At 42.5% G+C, this 23,400-nt stretch overlaps 1 protein-coding gene across 2 annotated transcripts in view; it reads right to left on the minus strand.

Annotated features, from left to right (window-relative positions):
* Positions 1-23,400, minus strand: part of CENPT (centromere protein T) — a 264,213-nt gene that overhangs the window by 207,166 nt on the left and 33,647 nt on the right. For both annotated transcript variants that reach the window (XM_053698357.1, XM_053698271.1), the window contains exon 5: positions 17,758-17,897. In XM_053698357.1, the coding sequence (XP_053554332.1) occupies positions 17,758-17,897 (140 nt within the window). The remainder of the gene's footprint in view (positions 1-17,757; positions 17,898-23,400) is intronic.

The raw sequence follows: 23,400 nt of genomic DNA on the forward strand, positions 1-23,400 counted from the left end.
TCATTTTTAAAAGCCCATGTGGAAGCCACTGCTCTGGTCTCATAGGCCAAACGTATGATGCTTTTCAGCCAAAAGGAAAGAGAGGTAGCGGTCGCCTTCTGACCTCTCCTCTTACCAGAATAGATAACAAACAAAGAAGTTGTTTGTCTGAATTCCTTAGTTGCTTGTAAATAGAACTTTAAAGCACGAACCACATCAAGATTGTGTAACAGACGTTCCTTCTTCGACGAAGGATTAGGACACAGATAAGGAACAACAATTTCCTCGTTAATATTCTTATTAGACACAACCTTAGGAAGAAAACCGGAGAGATTGGACTTCCGGGGCGGAGCTTATGGAACACGGCAGCGTGGACGCTGTCGGAGCAACCTGAGCCAATTTTCCAGCACCGCGGCGCCCATAGCCCTTGTTTGACAGCCAACACCAAACTGGGCGTGTATACCAGCATGTGTAGCTGGCGGGCGCTGGAAGCCAGAGTCTAGGCGTCGGGCCGATATCGCCACGGCCACTTGCTTGGGGCAACAGGAGCCCAGGTAAACAGAAGGACTGCTGCATCCAAGAGGGCACGGCCATTAACCTGATCGCAAGGAGGGCCAAGACAGGAGTACCGGAGCAAAACACGAGGGCCCAAAGCGCAAGCTGTGCAGGTCGCTGGCAGCAAGAAACTGATAACAGCAACAGCGGAGGTGGTGACATCTGAACTCCCGCAGGAACACCCCCCTTAGCAACCGCAAGTATTCTCTTTATTTGGATGCCATGTGTTTTGTCTATCTGTATGCTGGGTATAGCCACACTGTTAAGCGCTAATTGACTGAGGAGTAAAGAAGTCAAATAAGCAAGGCCAGAATCCACTATCTTTAATGTGTATAATAATAGTGGTAGCCTATGTTTATAGAGCGTGGCCCAGCTGGACACAACTCTAAGGGGGGTGCGGGTCTGCTAAAGCCTCGTGCAAGGATTTTCTAAAATAGGCAGCTGGTGGATTAATCTAGGGTCCGCTGCATGTGCTAAACTGCTCCTGGGAAAAAGAGAGAATAGCAGTCCCTGTTAGGTGGCGAGCACAGAGCTGGGAAGTCTGCTCTTTCCACAGGTGATACCCACCCAAAATACAGGGCCTGTGTACAGGACAAATTCCTAAAACTCTCAAGGAACTTATAAAGATCAAAACAAGGGAATGTGGAAGTGAAGGAAAAAGAAGGAACTCTTACAAAAGGAAGGAAAAGAGGGACTTTGTGGGACATAATCTATTGGGTTGTGTTTATATCAGGGTGTGCAGCTCTTCCCTCCCTCTGTGAAATCCTATCTATCTGAGCGTTGTTTTTTCCTTTTGTTATAGGGGGTTCTGAGTTTGTTTATACAGAAATATTGAAGTATATAATTGTGATATAAATCTGAAGTGTCCGCAGGACAGATGCAGGTATAAATGTTTGAAGGCTATATTTAAAAACTGGTTAAGCAAGTAAAAGAAAACGCTACTAGAAGAAGTCTTATTAATGTTCTATAAAGTCCCATGGATACTGCCTAAATAGAGAGGCGATAAGTGCCAAATACTGTGTATACCCTCTGTATTTTTTTCTTTTTTTTTTTTTCTTTTTTTTTTTTTTCTGAGAACTGTTAAATAAGTTGGAGCTCCTGAGAGCTCCTGAGATTAAGCTAAGTTAAGTTTTCTACAGTGGGTTAAAGGGAGGTAGATTATATCAAGTGCTGAGACTATAAATCAGATAAATCAGATAAGGGTACAAGTGAGTAAAGGCCTGCAATCTCAGTATCTGGTTAGCAGAGGCAAGAGAAAGCCCTATTAAAGGTCATTTTCCTCTGATTAAGAAATTACACACGCACGTGTTTTTGTAAAACTTTAAAAAAAAAAAAAAAAAAAACTTTTTGCACTATTTTTTCTTATATGAAGTTTACCTTCTTGAATATTTCACTTTGCACTAGGATAATAGATTAGAATCACTTATTCTCTTTTCTTTTTCCTTTCCTCACAAAGAATACAGTATAAGGTGTGCTGAACCTGCACACAGACACACTCACGTCAGGAGTGAGGAATAGTATCCAGAGCGGATACCCTCGCACAGATACTAGCAATACACGTTTATTTTTTTTATTATATATGGAAAAATTTATCAAAACTAGATCACCAGCCATGCCTCCTAAAACCAAAGATAAAAAAACATTAAGTAAAAGTAGTGAGCAGGTTGCAGAAATCAATCTAGATGAGTCACATTTGAATATGACAGACTCGCACTCACTCATGCAGCAAATCTCAGACTTAATACTACCTCAATTCAATAATATAAAGCAAGAAATAGCGGCACTATCCACTGAAATCAGACAATATGCGAATAGATTAGGCGAAGCAGAACTCAGGATCTCTAATGTTGAAGATCAGGTATACAATGCAGAGCAAACACTATCTGTTCAGAATAAACAATTGATGGCCATGCAGAATAAATTAGAAGATCTAGAAGATAGAGCCCGAAGGAACAACATTAAGATAGTGGGGCTACCAGAGTCAACCGAATTTAAAGATCTAATTACATTCGCATCCCAAACTTTACCACAACACTTAGGCATACCTGTGGAAGAACTTCCAATTAAAATAGAGAGAGCTCACAGAGTAGGTACCAAGAGAGCAGAGCAAGAGCATATTAAAGGGAGGCCTATTATGATTAAAGTGCTAAACTTTCAGGATAAGGTTTCTCTACTAAGACAATACCGTAAACACCAGGAATTCACAATATCTAATAACCGTATCTATCTCTTCCAAGATTTCTCAGTAGAGACTAGCAGTAAAAGACGTGAGATGGCTCCTTATTGCACCAAGCTGATTGAAGCTAAATGGCCAGCGCGAATGATTTATCCAGCTAAAATACTCGTGGAAATCAATGGTGCAGTGAGGACCCTTCTGACAGCCACTGAAGCGAAAGATTTCTGTCTAGAACAGGGCTTGCGATAGGGACCGGTTTCCAACTAGTGATAGCTACACTAGGGCAAGATGTTGACTAAGCAAAGTTTATTTTGTGTTGTTGGTTTTTATTTCAAAGAATTGAATATAAGTTGGATTTTATTTTTTGATGATGTTTTGTGGATTTTATCGAAGGGAGGGTCTGGTGTGCTGGGGGAGGGGGACGACGAGTTAAAGAAGACAGGTGGTGTAGGTTCCCTAACTGCAGATGCAGGGAGAAAATAACTTTATATCTTGGAATGTAGGTGGCATCTCATCACCCATAAAAAGGAAGTTAATTTTAAAACAATTAGGTCAACTTAAGCCGAGTGTGGCGATGATACAAGAGACGCACCTAAACCCTTCCGAGGCAGAGAAATTAAAAAGTAAGTGGGTGGGGCATGTAGTAGCTACACCATATTGTGGCAGGAGAAAAGGCGTAGCGATTCTATTTAACAAGAATTGTGAATATAAAATACTAGCCCAAGAGATAGACACACAGGCAAGATATATAATTATAGACACCCAAGTTAATAATCTAAATGTAGTTCTATGTAATGTATATGGTCCAAACAAGATTGATGAGGAGTTTTGGGGGGGGTTGAGCAAGAAATTAATTAAATACATAGGGAAGAACATCATTATAGGGGGGGACTTTAATTTGACACCGGTGCCTTTAGTAGACAGACTCAAATGTAGCTCAACCAGGAACATCAAAAAAGAAGGGAGCCTCGTGAAAAAATTTATGAAAGGGCTGAGGGTGCTGGATGTCTGGAGAGAGCAAAATCCCGATTCAAGGAGTTTACATGTATATCAAAAACATTTAAGACCCTCTCAAGAATTGACTTTTTTTTAAGTTCCGAAAATATGATGGGGCTGAATATGAAAGCGGATATTAAGGATATATGCATCTCAGATCATGCGATTATAACCCTAGAAATCCAGAATGTAATACCAACAGGGGGCGGTACTGGTAGAATTAGCTTCCCGAAATATCTAGCGCACAATATACATTTCAAGAATTATATTTTGGGAAAATGGAAGGAATATAAATTTTTCAACAGCAGCTATAGTGGCAAATGGGAGATATATTGGGAAACAGCCAAAGCATATATCAGAGGGAGTATAAAAGCATACCTGTGTAAATGGAAAAAGAAAAATAGGGAGCGAGAATGCCAACTCAATAACCAACTTAAGAATGCATACAGAGTCTATATAAGTAATGGTAATTCGCAGACGTGGCTGAAGTATCAAAATAGTAAACAAGAAAAAGATATATTTATAAAACAAACGGTTATGCAACAAGAGGAAAAAGATAGAGCTAAATACAGAGGTATCTACGGAAGATCCGCTAAATATATAGCTAGATTAAGTAAAATGCAGAAACAAAGAAACTATATAGCAATGATCAAAGTAGGGACAGAGAGGGCAAATACGACAAAGGAAGTGAAGCAGTTAATGTTTAAGTATTTTGAAGAGTTATATACAAAGACTGTAGTGGATCCTCAGCAGAAAGCAGAGTTCTGGGAACAACTAGAAACTAGGAAACTGGAAGAGGTCGATAGAGAGGGGTTAAACTTACCAATAACAGAAGAAGAGGTAATCCAGACTATTAGGCAATTGAAAAGTAACAAAGCACCGGGACCCGATATGCTCCCGGCTGAATTTTACAAAATGCTAAATAGCGAAATTACACCTACGCTTACTAACCTTTTTAATAGTTATTTTATTAAAAATGAAATGCATTCTAAATATTTTGCGGCCTCCTCCATCACATTAATCTTAAAAAAAGGCAGAGCCCCAGAAGACCCAGGATCCTACAGACCGATATCACTGTTAAACAGTGACTATAAGATACTAACCACTATCATAGCAAACAGACTTAAAAAAATACTACATAAAATAATCCACATAGACCAGGTAGGCTTTATGACAGGGCGTAATCCAGCTAGAAATATCCGCAAAGTTCTTGTCACACTAGATCAATGTTATCAAGATGCGAAGCTAAACCCCAAAAAAGATCGCCCAGACCTAGCGGTGTTAGCAATAGATGCGGAAAAAGCATTTGATGCTATAACCTGGGATCACCTTTTCACAGTACTAGGGAAGTTTGGAGTACAGGGGAATATCGAGTCTTTTATAAAACTTATATATAGAGAGCCAACATCTAACTTAATTATTAACGGCGAAATTACTCCAGATATTGTGCTCAAAAAGGGTACAAGACAAGGTTGTCCCCTGTCCCCCATGCTATTTAATTTATCAATAGAGCCATTAGCTTCTAGGCTCAGAAAAGAGCTAGAAGGTATTAAAATTCACCAGCAGAAGGTCGTGCTCTCACTTTTTGCAGATGATTTACTCCTGTTCCTTTCAAACACTTCCGATAGCATTAAAAAACTTTTGGATATAATAAAGCAATTCAGTGCATTCTCAGGTTATAAAGTTAACGTCGATAAATCGGAGATTATGTGGCTATATGGATCAAGCCAGAAGTGTAAAGACTGCCCATTCAAGGTAGTGGAACAGATTAAATATTTAGGCTTAACTATTACTAGGAACCCGAAGCAATGGTACGGCAAAAATATTACACCATGTCTGGACAAATGTATAGCAGACTGTAAACGATGGTGTAATTTGCCTATTAGTATTTCGGCTAGAGTTATGCTAATAAAAACAATAATTTTCCCCCGAATTCTGTATTTTCTGCAGAATCTACCTGTTATATTGACTCAGAAAGACTGTAATAATTACAATAGGATGTGTAATAGGTTTATATGGGCAGGAGGGAAAGTAAGATGTGCTACAGAGATAATAACTCTCCCCCTTAAGGCTGGGGGACTGGCACTACCAAATCTCCAAGCTTATAATTTAGCCGCTTTATCAAAATATGCGATAGACTGGATTATCGAGGGTAATTATGTTTCCTATGGCCCGCTAGAAACAGAGATATGTGCTCCCTATGCACTGAAAGCCCTCCTGCACTGCGAACCTAAAAATCTTCCAAAAAAAATTAGACAGCGGTAAACATTTAACAACATTATAATAGCTTGGCATAAATTGGGCAAAGGAATAGGAGTAAACATCTGCAAGTCAAAGTATCTAACGATTTTAGGGAACCCGAAATTCCTAGCAGGATGCACCGAAAGCGGAGTTTTCCATAGATGGCGCAGGAAGGGCATTGCTAACCTGATACAAATTGAAGAGACCACAAAACACATAGTTAAAACATTTGACGAATTAAAAGACGATTTCCAGCTAAAAAATGCAGATTTCTATGCATATTTGCAGGTCAGGCACTTCCACAATGAACTACAGGCTAAATATGGGAACGACTGGTCACTAGGAGAACTAGATAAAATTATCACAACATTTGCGCAAAAGAAATATGCGATCAGGATGATCTATAATCTCCAAATGAAATATAAAACAGAAATGCATCTACAGTTACTGAGAGATAAATGGAGGAAAACACAGGTTATAGTGTCAAGGGAGGAGCTAACAGACAGTCTCAATATTGTCTTAAAGACAACTAAGGTCACCACCTGGAGAGAATCACATTTTAAAGTAATTAACCAACTATATGTTACTCCTAGTAAGATGGCAAGATGGTATAAGAATTTAGATACGGCCTGCTATAAATGCGGTGCGAAAGAAGCCGACTTAGAACACTGTTTATTTATCTGCCCAAAAATACGGCAGTTCTGGCATAAAGTGCAATTTTGGCTAAATAAATGGCTAGACCAAAAAACCCAAATAAATAATAAAATGGTGCTCTTTCTGTACCAGGGTACAGAATGGCACGAAAACCCCAGTCTAATCAATACGACAATTCTATTAGGCAGATCATTGATCTTGGGCAACTGGAAAACCCCAAAAGCACCAAGCATTGTTCAGTTGGTAAAAGGGATGAAGAATCAGATGGTCCTGGAACAATATGACATCCATCCAGATCTAAATAAAGATTTAAAAAGGTTCTTCCATAAATGGCTAAACATAATAGAATCTGAATCAGTGGGTGTTCAACTCCAAATTGTTAAACCTCTAATTAAGTCAAAAATAGTTAGATCCATGATTGCTAGGGGGGAATTGCCAGGGGCTTGGAGTACACTACTATAGGAGGTGGCATTGAACCCCAGTAGGGGTGCTCGCGGTCTGCCCCCCTCCCCCCGCACACCAGAAATCAAATAATTGTTCAGAAAGTGAGTGGTTTGTCACACGCAGATCGAAATCCACAATTGTGTTCATTTGGGCTCCTGTTATGTTTTTGATACAAGGGTCTATTTCTTTTTGTTTTTTTTTCTTTTTCTTTTTTTTTGTTTAATTGTTTGTACCCTCTGAGGTTATATATGTAACAAAGGGGGACGTCAGAAAATTTTGTAAAACGTTGGTTTGATGTGAGGGGCCAGAAAGATTATGTTATAGTAAGATGTATTATACTTATGTCGATGAATGTGATTGGCCTTGTCTATAAAACCATATGTATTTGTATAATAACCCGTAAAACAATAAAAAAAAAAAAAAAAAAAAAAAAAAAAGAGAGAGTGTAAAAAAGGAAGAAAACCGGGTTTGGTACGCAAAACTACCTTATCTGCATGGAACACCAGGTAAGGTGAATCACACTGTAAAGCAGATAACTCTGAAACTCTTCGAGCAGAAGAGATAGCTACCAAAAACAAAACTTTCCAAGATAAAAGCTTAATATCTATGGAATGTAAAGGTTCAAACGGAACCCCTTGCAGAACTGAAAGAACTAAATTCAGACTCCATGGCGGAGTCACAGGTCTATAAACAGGCTTGATTCGGACTAAAGCCTGACCAAACGTTTGAACGTCTGGTACCTCTGCCAGACTTTGTGAAAAAGAATAGACAAAGCAGATATCTGTCCCTTTAACCTCTTAAGGACATATGACGGAATTTTTCAGTCATAAAACAATTGAGCAAACTGAAAGCTGTGTCCTTAAAGGGTTAAGGAACTAGCTGATAATCCTTTCTCCAATCCGTCTTGGAGAAAGGACAAAATCCGGGGAATCCTAACCTTACTCCATGAGTAACCCTTGGATTCGCACCAAAAAACATAATTTATGCTTACCCGATAAATTTATTTCTCTTGTAGTGTATCCAGTTCACGGATCATCCATTACTTGTGGGATACCAATACCAAAGCTAAAGTACACGGATGATGGGAGGGACAAGGCAGGAACTTAAACGGAAGGAACCACTGCCTGTAGAACCTTTCTCCCAAAAACATCCTCCGAAGAAGCAAAAGTGTCAAATTTGTAAAATTTTGAAAAGGTGTGAAGCGAAGACCAAGTTGCAGCCTTGCAAATCTGTTCAACAGAGGCCTCATTTTTAAAGGCCCAGGTGGAAGCCACAGCTCTAGTAGAATGAGCTGTAATCCTTTCAGGGGGCTGCTGTCCAGCAGTCTCATAGGCTAAGCGTATTATGCTCCGAAGCCAAAAGGAGAGAGAGGTTGCTGAAGCTTTTTGACCTCTCCTCTGTCCAGAGTAAACGGCAAACAGGGCAGATGTTTGACGAAAATCTTTAGTAGCCTGTAAGTAAAACTTCAAGGCACGGACTACGTCCAGATTATGCAAAAGATGTTCCTTCTTTGAAGAAGGATTAGGACACAATGATGGAACAACAATCTCTTGATTGATATTCCTGTTAGAAACCACCTTAGGTAAAAACCCAGGTTTGGTACGCAGAACTACCTTGTCTGAATGAAAAATCAGATAAGGAGAATCACAATGTAAGGCAGATAACTCAGAGACTCTTCGAGACGAGGAAATAGCCATCAAAAACAGAACTTTCCAAGATAAAAGTTTAATGGAATGAAGGGGTTCAAACGGAACTCCCTGAAGAACTTTAAGAACCAAGTTTAAGCTCCACGGGGGAGCAACAGTTTTAAACACAGGATTAATCCTAACCAAAGCCTGACAAAATGCCTGGACGTCTGGAACTTCTGCCAGACGCTTGTGCAAAAGAATAGACAGAGCAGAGATCTGTCCTTTTAAAGAACTAGCTGATAAGCCTTTGTCCAAACCCTCTTGGAGAAAGGACAATATCCTAGGAATCCTAACCTTACTCCATGAGTAACTCTTGGATTCACACCAATAAAGATATTTACGCCATATCTTATGGTAGATTTTCCTGGTGACAGGCTTCCGAGCCTGTATTAAGGTATCAATGACTGACTCGGAGAAGCCACGCCTTGATAGAATCAAGCGTTCAATCTCCATGCAGTCAGTCTCAGAGAAAGTAGATTTGGATGATTGAAAGGACCTTGTATTAGAAGGTCCTGCCTCAGAGGCAGAGTCTATGGTGGAAGAGATGACATGTCCAGTAAGTCTGCATACCAGGTCCTGCGTGGCCACACAGGCGCTATCAGAATCACCAATGCTCTCTCCTGTTTGATTTTGGCAATCAGTCGAGGGAGCAGAGGAAACGGTGGAAACACATAGGCCAGGTTGAAGAACCAAGGAGCTGCTAGAGCATCTATCAGCGTTGCTCCCGGGTCCCTGGACCTGGATCCGTAACAAGGAAGCTTGGCGTTCTGGTGAGACGCCATGAGATCCAGTTCTGGTTTGCCTCAACGATGGACCAGTTGAGCAAACACCTCCGGATGGAGTTCCCACTCCCCCTGATGAAAAGTCTGACGACTTAGAAAATCCGCCTCCCAGTTCTCTACGCCTGGGATGTGGATCGCTGACAGGTGGCAAGAGTGAGACTCTGCCCAGCGAATTATCTTTGAGACTTCTAACATCGCTAGGGAACTCCTGGTTTCCCCTTGATGGTTGATGTAAGCCACAGTCGTGATGTTGTCCGATTGAAATCTGATGAACCTCAGTGTTGCTAACTGAGGCCGAGCTAGAAGAGCATTGAATATTGCTCTTAACTCCAGAATATTTATTGGGAGGAGTTTCTCCTCCTGAGTCCACGATCCCTGAGCCTTCAGGGAGTTCCAGACTGCGCCCAAACCTAGAAGGCTGGCATCTGTTGTTACAATCGTCCAATCTGGCCTGCGAAAGGTCATACCCTTGGACAGATGGACCCGAGAAAGCCACCAGAGAAGAGAATCTCTGTTCTCTTGATCCAGATTTAGTAGAGGGGACAAATCTGAGTAATCCCCATTCCACTGACTTAGCATGCATAATTGCAGCGGTCTGAGATGCAGGCGCGCAAATGGCACTATGTCCATTGCCGCTACCATTAAGCCGATTACTTCCATGCACTGAGCCACTGACGGGCATGGAATGAAGGACACGGCAAGTTTTGATAACCTGGACTCCGTCAGGTACATTTTCATCTCTACAGAATCTATAAGAGTCCCTAGGAAGGAGACTCTTGTGAGTGGTGATAGAGAACTCTTTTCCACGTTCACTTTCCACCCATGCGACCTCAGAAATGCCAGAACTATCTCTGTATGAGACTTGGCAATTTGAAAGCTTGACGCCTGTATCAGGATGTCGTCTAGATACGGAGCCACCGCTATGCCTCGCGGTCTTAGAACCGCCAGAAGTGAGCCCAGAACCTTTGTAAAAATTCTTGGGGCAGTGGCCAACCCGAAGGGAAGAGCTACAAATTGGTAATGCCTGTCTAGAAAGGCAAACCTTAGGAACCGATGATGATCTTTGTCAATCGTTATGTGAAGGTAGGCATCCTTTAAGTCCACTGTGGTCATGTACTGACCCTCTTGGATCATGGGTAGGATGGTCCGAATAGTTTCCATTTTGAATGATGGAACTCTGAGGAATTTGTTTAAGATCTTTAGATCCAAGATTGGTCTGAAGGTTCCCTCTTTCTTGGGAACCACAAACAGATTTGAATAAAATCCCTGTCCTTGTTCCGTCCGCGGAACTGGATGGATCACTCCCATTACTAGGAGGTCTTGCACACAGCTTAGGACTGCCTCTTTCTTTATCTGGTTTGATGATAACCTTGAAAGATGAAATCTCCCTTGTGGAGGAGAAGCTTTGAAGTCCAGAAGATATCCCTGAGATATGATCTCCAACGCCCAGGGATCCTGAACATCTCTTGCCCACGCCTGGGCGAAGAGAGAAAGTCTGCCCCCCACTAGATCCGTTTCCGGATAGGGGGCCGTTCCTTCATGCTGTCTTGGGGGCAGCAGCAGGCTTCCTGGCCTGCTTGCCCTTGTTCCAGGACTGGTTAGGTTTCCAGGCCTGTCTGGAATGAGCAACAGTTCCCTCTTGTTTTGAAGCGGAGGAAGTTGATGCTGCTCCTGCCTTGAAATTTCGAAAGGTACGAAAATTAGACTGTTTGGCCTTTGATTTGGCCCTGTCCTGAGGAAGGGTATGACCCTTGCCTCCAGTAATGTCAGCAATAATTTCCTTCAAGCCAGGCCCGAATAAGGTCTGCCCCTTGAAAGGAATGTTGAGTAATTTAGACTTTTAAGTCACGTCAGCTGACCAGGATTTAAGCCATAGCGCCCTACGCGCCTGGATGGCGAATCCGGAATTCTTAGCCGTTAGTTTAGTCAAATGAACAATGGCATCAGAAACAAATGAGTTAGCTAGCTTAAGCGTTCTAAGCTTGTCAATAATTTAATTCAATGGAGCTGTCTGGACGGCCTCTTCCAGGGCCTCAAACCAGAATGCCGCCGCAGCAGTGACAGGCGCAATGCATGCAAGGGGCTGTAAAATAAAACCTTGTTGAATAAACATTTTCTTAAGGTAACCCTCCAATTTTTTATCCATTGGATCTGAAAAAGCACAACTGTCCTCAACCGGGATAGTGGTACGCTTTGCTAAAGTAGAAACTGCTCCCTCCACCTTAGGGACCGTCTGCCATAAGTCCCGTGTAGTGGCGTCTATTGGAAACATTTTTCTAAATATAGGAGGTGGGGAAAAGGGCACACCGGGTCTATCCCACTCCTTGCTAATAATTTCTGTAAGCCTTTTAGGTATAGGAAAAACGTCAGTACACACCGGCACCGCATAGTATCTATCCAGCCTACACAATTTCTCTGGAATTGCAACTGTGTTACAGTCATTCAGAGCAGCTAATACCTCCCCAAGCAATATACGGAGGTTCTCAAGCTTAAATTTAAAATTAGAAATCTCTGAATCAGGTTTCCCCGAGTCAGAGATGTCACCCACAGACTGAAGCTCTCCGTCCTCATGTTCTGAATACTGTGATGCAGTATCAGACATGGCTCTAACAGCATTTGCGCGCTCTGTATCTCTCCTAACCCCAGAGCTATCGCGCTTGCCTCTTAATTCAGGCAATTTAGATAATACCTCTGACAGGGTATTATTCATGATTGCAGCCATGTCCTGCAAGGTAATCGCTATGGGCGTTCCTGATGTAATTGGCGCCATATTAGCGTGCGTCCCCTGAGCGGGAGGCGAAGGGTCTGACACGTGGGGAGAGTTAGTCGGCATAACTTCCCCCTCGACAGAACCCTCTGGTGATAATTCTTTTATAGATAAAGACTGATCTTTACTGTTTAAGGTGAAATCAATACATTTAGTACACATTCTCCTATGGGGCTCCACCATGGCTTTCAAACATAATGAACAAGTAGGTTCCTCTGTGTCAGACATGTTTAAACAGACTAGCAATGAGACTAGCAAGCTTGGAAAACACTTTAAAACAAGTTTACAAGCAATATAAAAAATGTTACTGCGCCTTTAAGAAACACAAATTTTCCCAAAAACAGTGAAAAAAATTTTTTTACAGTGTATGTAATAAGTTAGCAGAGCATTGCACCCACTTGCAAATGGATGATTAACCCCTTAATACCAAAAACGGAATAACAAATGACAAAAACGTTTTTTAAGCAGTCACAACAACTGCCACAGCTCTACTGTGGTTTTTACCTCCCTCAATACGACTTTTGAAGCCTTTTGAGCCCTTCAGAGAAGTCCTGGATCATGCAGGAAGAAGCTGGATGTCTGTGTCTGTAATTTTTGCTGTGCAAAAAAACGCCAAAATAGGCCCCTCCCACTCATATTACAACAGTGGGAAGCCTCAGGGAACTGTTTCTAGGCAAAATTCAAGCCAGCCATGTGGAAAAAACTAGGCCCCAATAAGTTTTATCACCAAACATATGTAAAAAACGATTAAACATGCCAGCAAACGTTTTAAAATACACTTTTATAAGAGTATGTATCTCTATTAATAAGCCTGATACCAGTAGCTATCACTGCATTTAAGGCGTTACTTAAATTACTTCTGTATCAGCAGCATTTTCTAGCAAATTCCATCCCTAGAAAAATATTTTAACTGCACATACCTTATTGCAGGAAAACCTGCACGCTATTCCCCCTCTGAAGTTACCTCACTCCTCAGAATATGTGAGAACAGCAAAGGATCTTAGTTACTTCTGCTAAGATCATAGAAAACGCAGGCAGATTCTTCTTCTAAATACTGCCTGAGATAAACAGTACACTCCGGTACCATTTAAAAATAACAAACTTTTGATTGAAGAAATAAACTAAGTATAAAACACCACAGTCCTCTTACGACCTCCATCTTAGTTGAGAGTTGCAAGAGAATGACTGGGTATGGCAGTGAGGGGAGGAGATATAGAGCAGCTCTGCTGTGGGTGATCCTCTTGCAACTTCCTGTTGGGAAGGAGAATATCCCACAAGTAATGGATGATCCGTGGACTGGATACACTTAACAAGAGAAAAGATATTTTTGCCAAATCTTATGGTAAATTTTCCAGGTGACAGGCTTTCTACCCTGAATCAGGGTATCAATTACCGACTCAGAGAAACCACGCTTTGATAGAATTAGGCGTTCAATCTCCAAGCAGTCAGATGCAGAGAAATTAGATTTGGATGTTTGAAAGGACCTTGTATGAGAAGGTCCTGCCTCATTGGTAGTGTCCATGGTGGCACAGATGACATGTCCACTAGGTCTGCATACCAGGTCCTGCGTGGCCCATAGCTGAGTCAGCTGGGCAAATACCTCCGTGTAGAGTTCCCACTCCCTTGGGTGAAAAGTCTGACGACTTAGAAAATCCGCCTCCCAGTTGTCTACTCCTGGGATGTGAATTGCTGAGAGATGGCAAGAGTGATCCTCCGCCCATCTGATTATTTTGGTTACTTCCATCATTGCTAGGGAACTCCTTGTTCCGCCTTGATGTAAGCTACAGTTGTGATGTTGTCCGACTGAAATCTGATGAATTTGGCCGCAGCTAGCTGAGGCCATGCCTGAAGCGCGTTGAATATCGCCCTCAGTTCCAGAATGTTTATCGGGAAAAGAGCTTCTTCCCGAGACCATAAGCCCTGAGCTTTCAGGGAGTCCCAGACTGCACCCCAGCCCAACAGACTGGTGTCGGTCGTTACGATGATCCACTCTGGTCTGCAGAAACACATTCCCTGAGACAGGTGATCCTGAGACAACCACCAGAGAAGAGAATCTCTGGTCCCCTGGTCCAACTGTATTTGAGGAGACAAATCTGCATAATCCCCATTCCACTGTTTGAGCATGCATAGTTGCAGCGGTCTGAGGTGTATCCGTGCAAAAGGGACTATGTCCATTGCCGCTACCATTAGTCCGATTGTCTCCATGCACTGTCTTTGGTTCCACATTTCTCGTTTGTCTACAGACCAGACAAACGAGAAATGTGGAACCTTCCCCTTGGAGGGGAGTCCTTGAAGTCTAGAAGATATCCCTGGGACACAATCTCTAAAGCCCAGGGATCGTGTACGTCTCTTGCCCAGGCCTGAGCAAAGAGAGAGAGTCTGCCCCCTACTAGATCCGGTCCCGGATCTGGGGCTACCCCATCATGCTGTCTTGGAGGCAGCTGCAGGCTTCTTGGCCTGTTTACCCTTGTTCCAGCCCTGGTAAGGTTTCCTAGCTGGCCTGGGTTGTGAAGCGTTACCCTCTTGCTTTGTAGTAGGGGAGGATGAAGCGAGGCCGCTCCTGAAATTCCGAAAGGAACGAAATTTATTTTGTTTGTTCTTTATCTTAAAGGACTTGTCCTGAGGGAGAGCATGGCCTTTTCCCCCAGTAATCTCTTTCAATTCAGGCCCGAAGAGGGTCTTTCTTTTGAAAGGGATGTTCAAGAGTTTGGATTTTGACGACACATCGGCCGACCAGGACTTTAGCCATAGCGCCCTACGCTATGGCGAAACCTGAATTCTTTGCCGCTAACTTAGCTAGTTGGAAAGCGGCATCTGTGATAAAAGAATTAGCCAGCTTAAGAGCTTTAATTCTGTCCATAATGTCCTCATATGAGGTCTCCGTCTGGAGCGCATCTTCCAGCGCCTCGAACCAGAAAGCAGCTGCAGTAGTTACAGGAACAATGCCCGCAATAGGTTGGAGAAGAAAACCTTGTTGAACAAAAATTTTCTTAAGTAAACCCTCTAATTTTTTATCTATAGGGTCTTTAAAAGCACAACTGTCTTCAATTGGTATGGTTGTGCGTTTAGCAAGTGAAGAAACAGCCCCCTCCACCTTAGGGACCGTCTGCCACGAGTCCCGCATGGGGTAAGATATGGGGAACATTTTCTTAAAAAACAGGAGGGGGAACAAACGGAATACCTGGTCTATCCCACTCCCTAGTAACGATATCCGCAATCCTCTTAGGGACCGGGAACACATCAGTGTAAACAGGAACTTCCAGGTACTTGTCCATTTTACACAATTTCTCTGGAACCACCAAAGGGTCGCAGTCATCCAGAGTAACTAATACCTCCCTGAGCAATAAGCGGAGGTGTTCTAGTTTAAATTTAAAAGCCAACGTATCTGAGTCTGTCTGAGGAGTAACCTTTCCCGAATCGGAAATTTCTCCCTCAGACAGCACATCCCTCGCCCCCATTTCAGAGCGTTGTGAGTGTATATCGGATACGTCTACTAAAGCGTCAGAATGCTCAGAATCTGTTCTTAAAACAGAGCAATCATGCTTTACAGGTAACACGGGAAGTTTAGATAAAAACACTGAGAGGGTATTATTCATAACTGCCGCCAAGTCTTGCAAGGTAAAAGAGTTAGATGCACTAGAGCTGCTAGGCGTCGCTTGAGCGGGCGTAACTGGTTGTGACACTTGGGGAGAGGTTAACGGGCTAACCTCATTACCTTCTGTCTGAGAATCATCTTGGGCCACATTTTTAAGTGCAACAATATGTTCTTTAAAGTGTATAGACATATCAGTACAAGTGGGACACATTCTGAGAGGGGGTTCCACCATGGCTTCTAAACACATTGAACAAGGATTTTCCTTGGTGTCAGACATGTTTAACAGACTAGTAGTAAGACAAACAGGCTTAGAAATCACTTTAATCAAGTAAAAACACACTTTGAAAAAAACGTTACTGTGCCTTTAAGAGATAAAAAAAGGCACACAATTTTGCAAAACAGTGAAAAATGCAGCAAACTTTTCTAAATTTTTACAGTATGTACCTAAAGAATTAGTAAGATTGCACCCCTAGCAATAAAAACGATTAACCCCTTAATGCCCAAACCGGATCGACAGTAAGTAAAAAAAACGGTTAAAAAACGTTCAGCACCTTGCCACAGCTCTGCTGTGGTCCTACCTTCCCTTAGGAACCAGATTTGTGGGGAAAAAGCTTCTTATAGGCCCTCAAACTGCAGCAGGACCCTCCATGTGAAACAGCTTGAACTTCTAGTCAAATATAACTGCGCAACAGAGGCGCGAAATTTGGTCCCTCCCACCTCACTCCGGTGCTTGTGAGGCCTAAAGAAACACTCCTAAGTGTTTTAATAATAGCCATGTGGGTAACAACCCCTGAAAGAAACCCAAAGGTACCGTCAAAGTGTCTCAAAAAACGAAATTTTTCAATAAAAACCGTTTGCCATTAAGTAGTGTCAACCAGCATAAACTAGCCCTGTTATGTAAGCTTGCAATTCCATACTTAGTCTCTGAATACAGCTTACCCTTCCCTCATGGGGATATTATCAGTCTTTTCTAGCATTATCACAGTCTTGTCTAGAAATAAATGACTGAACATACCTTATTGCAGCCTAACCTGCAAACCGTTCCCCCCAACTGAAGTTTTCTTGCACTCCTCAGTCCTATGTGGGAAGGGTAAGCTGTATTCAGAGACTAAGTCAACATTACGTGCAGTAAAACCACCATATCTCAAAATAACCAATATAAACCAGTCTTCTCTGCTGTGTGCTCTCTTTGCCACTTCCTGTTGGGAAGGAGAATATCCCACAAGTAAAGGATCAATCCGTGGACTGGATACACCTTACAAGAGAAATTAATCTAAAATGTTGTAAATATTTTGTGTTCAATATTTCTTGCAGAAACTATTGTTACATTATGCAATACATTTGTGCTTTGGATAGCTTATAAATAACAGAAAATGTTATTATATTGAAAAATATTACACTGCCCTCACCCAGCTACTTTATAATGCAACACTGCAGAGAAGATTGGTTTATATTGGTTATTTTGAGATATGGTGGTTTTACTGCACGTAATGTTGACCTACATCTCACAGAGACCCTTTAGACCCCTGTCAGTATATTGAGCTAGCCTAGTATGTATCGCTGGTGTATAGGATTAAATAGTGAACAAAGAAAGCAGAATTTCAATGCGTCTCACTTTGAAGTTTTCGATGGCAGAAATTACTGATGTTCGCGGTTAGCTTGAAGAAACATCACATCTCCACATTATTTAATGCCCTGAATCTTTTAATTTCCCTCCTCATAGACATGAATTCATCTATGATGGAAGCCTCCACCTCCTCATTCAATTAACCTCAAGAGAATAACGAGTATGAAGCATCTTTTTCCCTATCGATGACATTGACACCAATCACATGCAGTCTTCTCAGCTAAAGCAGCTTTTCCGTACAACTATAATATACCTTGAGTTTGTGGCAGTCTTTCCTCCACTCCTTTTTCAAACTGTGTAACACTTATCCTATACTTCTTCCGAGCATTTCCAAATGTAGTCACATGTTCATCTTCCTGTAACTCAGGGAAGCTAAGGTCCAAGTTCCCCACACTACAAAAATCCAAAAAATCATTTTAAGGAATATAGAACAATGTACATACCAGCATTCCATTATTATTGGGGGGGGGGGTTGTTTTTAAATATTAAGGTTTTGGATAACATGAATTTCTGTTATCAACAAACCCCATCCCGTATTCACTTTCTTTCCCCCTATTTTTCCTTTCATGAATCAGATGCAGCATTCAATTTTAAACAACTTTCCAATTAACGTCTGTTATCCAATTTGCGTCATTATCTTGATATCCTTTGTTGAAGGAGAAGTAATGTACTACTGTGAGCTAGCTGGACACATGGTGACAAAAGGCATATGTGCAGCTACCAACCAGCAGCTAGCGCCCAGTGGCCACTGAGCTAATAAGGGGCAGTATATGGGCATATCTGCCAATTAAAAGCCTCGACTCAAGATCAGAAGTGCACTGACCTTCCAGAGAGGAATTTCACTGTGGTTCTATGCATAGGTAAGCAATAGTGCAATAAGATAATGTTTTACTGCATTAGACCATTTTCTTACTGTTCCTTAAAGGGCCATAATACCCAAATGTTGAAACACTTGAAAGTGATGCAGTATAGCTGTAAAAAGCTGACTAGAAAATATCACCTGAACATCTCTATGTAAAAAAGAAAGATATTTTACATCAAAAGTTTCTCAGTAGCCACATCCCATTGTAAATGACTTCTAAGCAACAAATCAGTATGTCTGTCCCGGGACAGCGGAAGGAGCGAGCTTACGTGCACTCTCATCTTATTTCCCTATTCAGCTTAAGGAAGTTTACAATGAAATCTCATGAGAGTTAAGTCAAATCTCATGAGATCACAGAAAAAGAGTTCATGACCTCAGCGCTGTTGATGCTGATTGGCTGCTGTTCATTTCTTCATTTTTTTATTTTTTTTTACCTGCATCTGGGCAGCAGCTGAGTATAACTTTTTACACAGAACTTACTCTGCTGAGCTGAGGAAATTGTGAGGTAAAATATCTTCCTTTTTTACATAGAGATGCTCAGGTGATATTTTCCTGTCAGCTTTTTACATTTATACTGCATCAGTTTCAAGTGATTTAGCATATGAGTATTATGTCCCTTTAATGTCCTCAATCTAAAACATGTGGACGAGTTTTTACCAATATTAAAAAACACATCTATTTTGTGTATTTAAAACTGCATTCTTAGCAATCTCAGATATTCATGCCTATATGAAACAGCATTACTGTGATTTATAACACAGTAAGTTTGTATTTTGAAATTTTTTAGCATTAATCTCAATTGACACGTTTTTGGTGTTATGATATTGATCACTAGTTTTTTAAACAAAAAACAGAATTTATGTTTACCTGATAAATTACTTTCTCCAACGGTGTGTCCGGTCCACGGCGTCATCCTTACTTGTGGGATATTCTCTTCCCCAACAGGAAATGGCAAAGAGCCCAGCAAAGCTGGTCACATGATCCCTCCTAGGCTCCGCCTACCCCAGTCATTCGACCGACGTTAAGGAGGAATATTTGCATAGGAGAAACCATATGGTACCGTGGTGACTGTAGTTAAAGAAAATAAATTATCAGACCTGATTAAAAAAACCAGGGCGGGCCGTGGACCGGACACACCGTTGGAGAAAGTAATTTATCAGGTAAACATAAATTCTGTTTTCTCCAACATAGGTGTGTCCGGTCCACGGCGTCATCCTTACTTGTGGGAACCAATACCAAAGCTTTAGGACACGGATGAAGGGAGGGAGCAAATCAGGTCACCTAAATGGAAGGCACCACGGCTTGCAAAACCTTTCTCCCAAAAATAGCCTCAGAAGAAGCAAAAGTATCAAACTTGTAAAATTTGGTAAAAGTGTGCAGTGAAGACCAAGTCGCTGCCCTACATATCTGATCAACAGAAGCCTCGTTCTTGAAGGCCCATGTGGAAGCCACAGCCCTAGTGGAATGAGCCGTGATTCTTTCGGGAGGCTGCCGTCCGGCAGTCTCGTAAGCCAATCTGATGATGCTTTTAATCCAAAAAGAGAGAGAGGTAGAAGTTGCTTTTTGACCTCTCCTTTTACCGGAATAAACAACAAACAAGGAAGATGTTTGTCTAAAATCCTTTGTAGCATCTAAATAGAATTTTAGAGCGCGAACAACATCCAGATTGTGCAACAAACGTTCCTTCTTTGAAACTGGTTTCGGACACAGAGAAGGTACGATAATCTCCTGGTTAATGTTTTTGTTAGAAACAACTTTTGGAAGAAAACCAGGTTTAGTACGTAAAACCACCTTATCTGCATGGAACACCAGATAAGGAGGAGAACACTGCAGAGCAGATAATTCTGAAACTCTTCTAGCAGAAGAAATTGCAACTAAAAACAAAACTTTCCAAGATAATAACTTAATATCAACGGAATGCAAGGGTTCAAACGGAACCCCCTGAAGAACTGAAAGAACTAAATTGAGACTCCAAGGAGGAGTCAAAGGTTTGTAAACAGGCTTAATTCTAACCAGAGCCTGAACAAAGGCTTGAACATCTGGCACAGCGGCCAGCTTTTTGTGAAGTAACACAGACAAGGCAGAAATCTGTCCCTTCAGGGAACTTGCAGATAATCCTTTTTCCAATCCTTCTTGAAGGAAGGATAGAATCCTAGGAATCTTAACCTTGTCCCAAGGGAATCCTTTAGATTCACACCAACAGATATATTTTTTCCAAATTTTGTGGTAAATCTTTCTAGTTACAGGCTTTCTGGCCTGAACAAGAGTATCGATAACAGAATCTGAGAATCCTCGCTTCGATAAGATCAAGCGTTCAATCTCCAAGCAGTCAGCTGGAGTGAAACCAGATTCGGATGTTCGAACGGACCCTGAACAAGAAGGTCTCGTCTCAAAGGTAGCTTCCAAGGAGGAGCCGATGACATATTCACCAGATCTGCGTACCAAGTCCTGCGTGGCCACGCAGGAGCTATCAAGATCACCGACGCCCTCTCCTGATTGATCCTGGCTACCAGCCTGGGGATGAGAGGAAACGGCGGGAACACATAAGCTAGTTTGAAGGTCCAAGGTGCTGCTAGTGCATCCACTAGAGCCGCCTTGGGATCCCTGGATCTGGACCCGTAGCAAGGAACTTTGAAGTTCTGACGAGAGGCCATCAGATCCATGTCTGGAATGCCCCACAGCTGAGTGACTTGGGCAAAGATTTCCGGATGGAGTTCCCACTCCCCCGGATGCAATGTCTGACGACTCAGAAAATCCGCTTCCCAATTTTCCACTCCTGGGATGTGGATAGCAGACAGGTGGCAGGAGTGAGACTCCGCCCATAGAATGATTTTGGTCACTTCTTCCATCGCCAGGGAACTCCTTGTTCCCCCCTGATGGTTGATGTACGCAACAGTTGTCATGTTGTCTGATTGAAACCGTATGAACTTGGCCCTCGCTAGCTGAGGCCAAGCCTTGAGAGCATTGAATATCGCTCTCAGTTCCAGAATATTTATCGGTAGAAGAGATTCTTCCCGAGACCAAAGACCCTGAGCTTTCAGGGTTCCCCAGACCGCGCCCCAGCCCATCAGACTGGCGTCGGTCGTGACAATGACCCACTCTGGTCTGCGGAATGTCATCCCTCGTGACAGGTTGTCCAGGGACAGCCACCAACGGAGTGAGTGTCTGGTCCTCTGATTTACTTGTATCTTCGGAGACAAGTCTGTATAGTCCCCATTCCACTGACTGAGCATGCACAGTTGTAATGGTCTTAGATGAATGCGTGCAAAAGGAACTATGTCCATTGCCGCTACCATCAACCCGATCACTTCCATGCACTGAGCTATGGAAGGAAGAGGAACGGAATGGAGTATCCGACAAGAGTCTAGAAGTTTTGTTTTTCTGGCCTCTGTCAGAAAAATCCTCATTTCTAAGGAGTCTATTATTGTTCCCAAGAAGGGAACCCTTGTTGACGGAGATAGAGAACTCTTTTCCACGTTCACTTTCCATCCGTGAGATCTGAGAAAGGCCAGGACAATGTCCGTGTGAGCCTTTGCTTGAGGAAGGGACGACGCTTGAATCAGAATGTCGTCCAAGTAAGGTACTACAGCAATGCCCCTTGGTCTTAGCACAGCTAGAAGGGACCCTAGTACCTTTGTGAAAATCCTTGGAGCAGTGGCTAATCCGAAAGGAAGCGCCACGAACTGGTAATGTTTGTCCAGGAATGCGAACCTCAGGAACCGATGATGTTCCTTGTGGATAGGAATATGTAGATACGCATCCTTTAAATCCACCGTGGTCATGAATTGACCTTCCTGGATGGAAGGAAGAATAGTTCGAATGGTTTCCATCTTGAACGATGGAACCTTGAGAAACTTGTTTAAGATCTTGAGATCTAAGATTGGTCTGAACGTTCCCTCTTTTTTGGGAACTATAAACAGATTGGAGTAGAACCCCATCCCTTGTTCTCTTAATGGAACGGGATGAATCACTCCCATTTTTAACAGGTCTTCTACACAATGTAAGAATGCCTGTCTTTTTATGTGGTCTGAAGACAACTGAGACCTGTGGAACCTCCCCCTTGGGGGAAGTCCCTTGAATTCCAGAAGATAACCTTGGGAGACTATTTCTAGCGCCCAAGGATCCAGAACATCTCTTGCCCAAGCCTGAGCGAAGAGAGAGAGTCTGCCCCCCACCAGATCCGGTCCCGGATCGGGGGCCAACATTTCATGCTGTCTTGGTAGCAGTGGCAGGTTTCTTGGCCTGCTTTCCCTTGTTCCAGCCTTGCATTGGTCTCCAAGCTGGCTTGGCTTGAGAAGTATTACCCTCTTGCTTAGAGGACGTAGCACTTTGGGCTGGTCCATTTCTACGAAAGGGACGAAAATTAGGTTTATTTTTTGCCTTGAAAGGCCGATCCTGAGGAAGGGCGTGGCCCTTACCCCCAGTGATATCCGAGATAATCTCTTTCAAGTCAGGGCCAAACAGCGTTTTCCCCTTGAAAGGAATGTTAAGTAGCTTGTTCTTGGAAGACGCATCAGCCGACCAAGATTTCAACCAAAGCGCTCTGCGCGCCACAATAGCAAACCCAGAATTCTTAGCCGCTAACCTAGCCAATTGCAAAGTGGCGTCTAGGGTGAAAGAATTAGCCAATTTGAGAGCATTGATTCTGTCCATAATCTCCTCATAAGGAGGAGAATCACTGTCGACCGCCTTTATCAGCTCATCGAACCAGAAACATGCGGCTGTAGCGACAGGGACAATGCATGAAATTGGTTGTAGAAGGTAACCCTGCTGAACAAACATCTTTTTAAGCAAACCTTCTAATTTTTTATCCATAGGATCTTTGAAAGCACAACTATCCTCTATGGGTATAGTGGTGCGTTTGTTTAAAGTGGAAACCGCTCCCTCGACCTTGGGGACTGTCTGCCATAAGTCCTTTCTGGGGTCGACCATAGGAAACAATTTTTTAAATATGGGGGGAGGGACGAAAGGAATACCGGGCCTTTCCCATTCTTTATTAACAATGTCCGCCACCCGCTTGGGTATAGGAAAAGC

Source organism: Bombina bombina, chromosome 1 (genome assembly GCF_027579735.1).
Source record: "Bombina bombina isolate aBomBom1 chromosome 1, aBomBom1.pri, whole genome shotgun sequence".
Classification (NCBI taxonomy): Eukaryota; Metazoa; Chordata; class Amphibia; order Anura; family Bombinatoridae; genus Bombina; species Bombina bombina.